The sequence below is a fragment of the Hypanus sabinus genome, chromosome 9 (assembly GCF_030144855.1).
Source record: "Hypanus sabinus isolate sHypSab1 chromosome 9, sHypSab1.hap1, whole genome shotgun sequence".
Taxonomy (NCBI): Eukaryota; Metazoa; Chordata; class Chondrichthyes; order Myliobatiformes; family Dasyatidae; genus Hypanus; species Hypanus sabinus.
This window is the reverse complement of record NC_082714.1, coordinates 156,132,888-156,136,403: the sequence shown is the minus strand read 5'-3', so window position 1 is coordinate 156,136,403 and position 3,516 is coordinate 156,132,888. Positions and strand designations below refer to the sequence as shown.

Sequence of the window (3,516 nt, the reverse complement as noted above, 5' to 3'; positions counted from 1 at the left end):
TGTCTCCAGGTATAGCCCATGTTCTTGGTGTCACAGTTTCTCCTCCAGGGGCTCCCAACCTTTTTTATGCTACGGAGCTTTACCATTAACAGAAGGGTCCGTGGACCCCAGGCTGGAAACCCTTAATCAAGGCAAAAAACCCTCCTTTCCCAGGGATGAGGGGTCTTTGGAGCTTCTGCGGGATGGGATTGCAGCCCCGTGCGCCCGTCTTCCCCCTTTCGCACCTGGGTTTGGATGTCTGTGCTGGAGTTGTTCTGCATTCGAAAACCCCGAATCTGAGTGAGTGGGGTGCACGGCAATCTCTGCACCCATTACCTCTTCCTGTAATCATGTGAAAACCCCAAAGGTTTAAATGGCAAAGCTCATCAGATACCAGTCACTACTCATTCTGAACCACAGGAAAGCGGAAACTAAATTCCGCAGCAAATGTGACACTATATTGCGGGCTCAGGTCAAATGACACATCCTGTTTTATACAGCAGGAATTCTCTCCCCTAATTCTCTCAAGGTTGGAAATCCCTCATAATCAACCACGATGGAACGGCCGCCTCCCTTACAATCGTGCGTAAAGCTCATCTTCTCTAACCCCCCGCCCAATTTAAATGTTAGTGACCCTATGTATTGATTGTTGGCAAAATAGCCGTTTTGTCCCCCCCCCACCCGAAAAACTCCTTTCTGTACCCATGGAAAGCAACTCAATTAGGGAGATAGACCCACCTTTCCCAATGGCATTGTTTTTGGAAAAAGTACCAACGGAGATGTTCCGATTTAAATTCCATCAGCCTAGTGATGACTATAGAAATTCTAACCATGGTTCCTGCCTTAAAGCACTGGTTTTAATCAGGGAAGATTAAATTTGCAACTCCCACCCCTAAACTTTCATGTAGTGTCATGTGTGGTACTCGTCTCCCAATGTATTAACTTTCACTAATCACGTGTACTTACCACCATGAGTGTAGCTACCAAACCTGTGTTCTTGGGAAAAATCTGAGTGATTGAATCACTGCCAATGCCGGGGGAGCACAAACTTAATTTGGCCACAAGTATGAGGATTTTTTGAATTTATGAACTTTATAGAACAGCTTCTTGCACTAAACGTGAATTGTAATATACTGCTGCACGAAAATGATTTGTGACATGTTAGTGCTATTAAATCTGATGCTGAAATACACCATTATACAGAAATCTAAAATTTCCTTCACCAGGAGTTAGGATTTAGGACTGCTACAAAATCAAACCAACTCTTCCATTTATACAAGAGATGCATAAATTTACAACAAATGTACAATTTCACTAGTTTTATTTCAGTAACATTTGAAAAAGATCAATAGTATTTTAAAAAACGATTTAGTACAACATTGTTGTAAACATTTCAATACACACTTACAAAGTATAAGATTTACAACTTAATCACCCATAGATCCCTAAGGATGTTACAATCACGTAATTCTAGACTCCCAACAAATGTTTTAACAGCCTGCGATGTGATGTTGTCATCAGGAGTGGACCCACGCATCGGGATGGCGCGGCCGACTAACTGCCGTTAAATCTGATGCCAGGAGAACTAAAACTCTTCTTCCCGGCTGCCGAGTCACCTGGACGGGACGGGATGGAGACTTAAAATCAGAGGACCCAGAGTCCCGGAGGCTGGCAACAAAGTGTCGGACCCCCTGCGTGCCAATCAAATGACACACGAGTCCCAAAACATGATAGAATTGTCTTTTTCCTCGCATGTTCTCCTCTTAATACCCCTCCTGGGGGCTGCGGGAGGACACACTGTTGTCCATCGCCAGATCATCTAATACTTCACATCTGAATACTGAGAGAAGAAATGAGCGTTAAAAATCTCATTAACAAGTTACATTGAATATAAACCCTCGTGGATACCCCGCCATTAAGACAATGTTCCTAAATAAACCCTAGTTGTTAAAACATCGCGCGCAAAACCGAAAAAACTCGGGGCAGACAGCATCTCGTCCTCGCCACCATTTTGTAGACAACCACCAGGAGTTACACGAGACGCCAGCGTGGAATAACCCGAGTCCCTCCAGCGTCGCGTGCGACACTCGGTGGAGTGTCACACAACACTCGAGGGGGGTCGATGCTGCCTCACCCGAGTCCCTTCCAGCATTCTGTATCTGAATTTCAGTACCCGCACAGTTCCTTGCGTTTACGAAATTCAGTGCTTCACTCTAACGCAAACACCCCGCAAGTTTTTAACTACGAACTGAACAAGTTCAAGCACAATTTGATTACGCAGCATTAAAAGTGCTCCGTTATACATACCTCAAGTCGGTTCGCTCAGCGACACAGAATGCGGTCATCGCTAACACAGGGAGCCTAAAAGGGAAAACAAAAAGATTAAGTACATCAACAAGGGATAGTTTCGTCACATTAATGGCAATTGACAAGTTTGCCCGGAAGCAATCACAAAGTTAAGTCCCTACCTCTGTTGTGATGACAGTGACATCGGCGTTGAGTGGGGTTCGGGACGCGGTTGTGCTCCCGGTGGCCATACCCGACTGATCGTCCAACTCCAGCTGCAGGTCCCAGATGTAGTCTATGACATGCTGGAGGATCTCCACCTTGCTGACCTTTTTGTTCTGGGGCAACGTTGGCACCAGCTCCTTCAGCTTGCTATAGCAGCCGTTCATGTCGTACAGGAACATGGTCATCTGCTCGTCCAGCAACGGGGGCATCTTGCACTTGGCGATAGAGATGCTCTGCTCCGACAGACACCGCACCATGTCTTCATTGCAACCCTGCCGCTTAAGGGAACACGAACTGCTCACCACTTTCATTTTGCCGGGCAAGAAAAATGCAACAGAAAATTCAGAATAGACACCAGCTTGAATAAGGCTGCGATAAGTCTGCGGCGGCCGTGCGCTTTCCTATATAGCCCCGGCCAGCACAGTGGGCGTCGCCCAATCGGAAAGACTGCCTCCAGCCCCCAGCCAATCACGTCTGGCGGCTGAGACGGACATGCGCGGGGTTTGCTACCTCCCTCGGCCAATGGCAAGCGCGGGCTGCCTCGGGATTTGAACATTTGTCAAGAAGGGGCGGGAGGTTTGGAAACGGGGAAGAGCTCTCGGAACGAGATGAATGTCGTAGTTTGGTGAAGATGTGGGAATGCAGCTGTTTGTGTCTGGGGAGGGAGGGAGGGGGTGGTTGTGCAGGTGGGGGTCGCTGCGGGGCGTGGGCGGAGAAGTAATTCATGAGAATTAGACTCGTCAGATGTGTGCAGTGAAGGTTTTTGATATTTCTAGGCCCTCTTGATTTTACCAACAAAACTCCCAACTTAAAAAGTGGTTATAATGCAACTCTCGTTGCAGTTGCTATTTAACGTACAATTTAGTGCGTTTACAGTTACAATAATGAATTAAACCAAAAAGCTGCTAAGCAAAATATAAAGGAATTCAACAATCTTCCTGAAGCACTTCTAGTAAACTCATTTTAATATGTTTATAAGTTCTCATTTGGATTCGTCACAAAGATCTGTATCGGTGGATTTGATAC

At 46.3% G+C, this 3,516-nt stretch overlaps 1 protein-coding gene across 1 annotated transcript; it reads right to left on the bottom strand.

Moving 5' to 3' along the window:
• Positions 1–1,283: 1,283 nt before the first annotated feature.
• On the bottom strand, positions 1,284–2,874 carry id1 (inhibitor of DNA binding 1, HLH protein). The gene is made up of 3 exons (XM_059980900.1): positions 2,448–2,874; positions 2,287–2,340; positions 1,284–1,819 (listed from the first exon to the last, which is right to left on the bottom strand). The coding sequence occupies exons 1-2, from the start codon at positions 2,799–2,801 to the stop codon at positions 2,302–2,304; spliced, it is 393 nt and encodes a 130-aa protein (XP_059836883.1). The 5' UTR covers positions 2,802–2,874; the 3' UTR covers positions 1,284–1,819; positions 2,287–2,301.
• Positions 2,875–3,516: the final 642 nt, after the last annotated feature.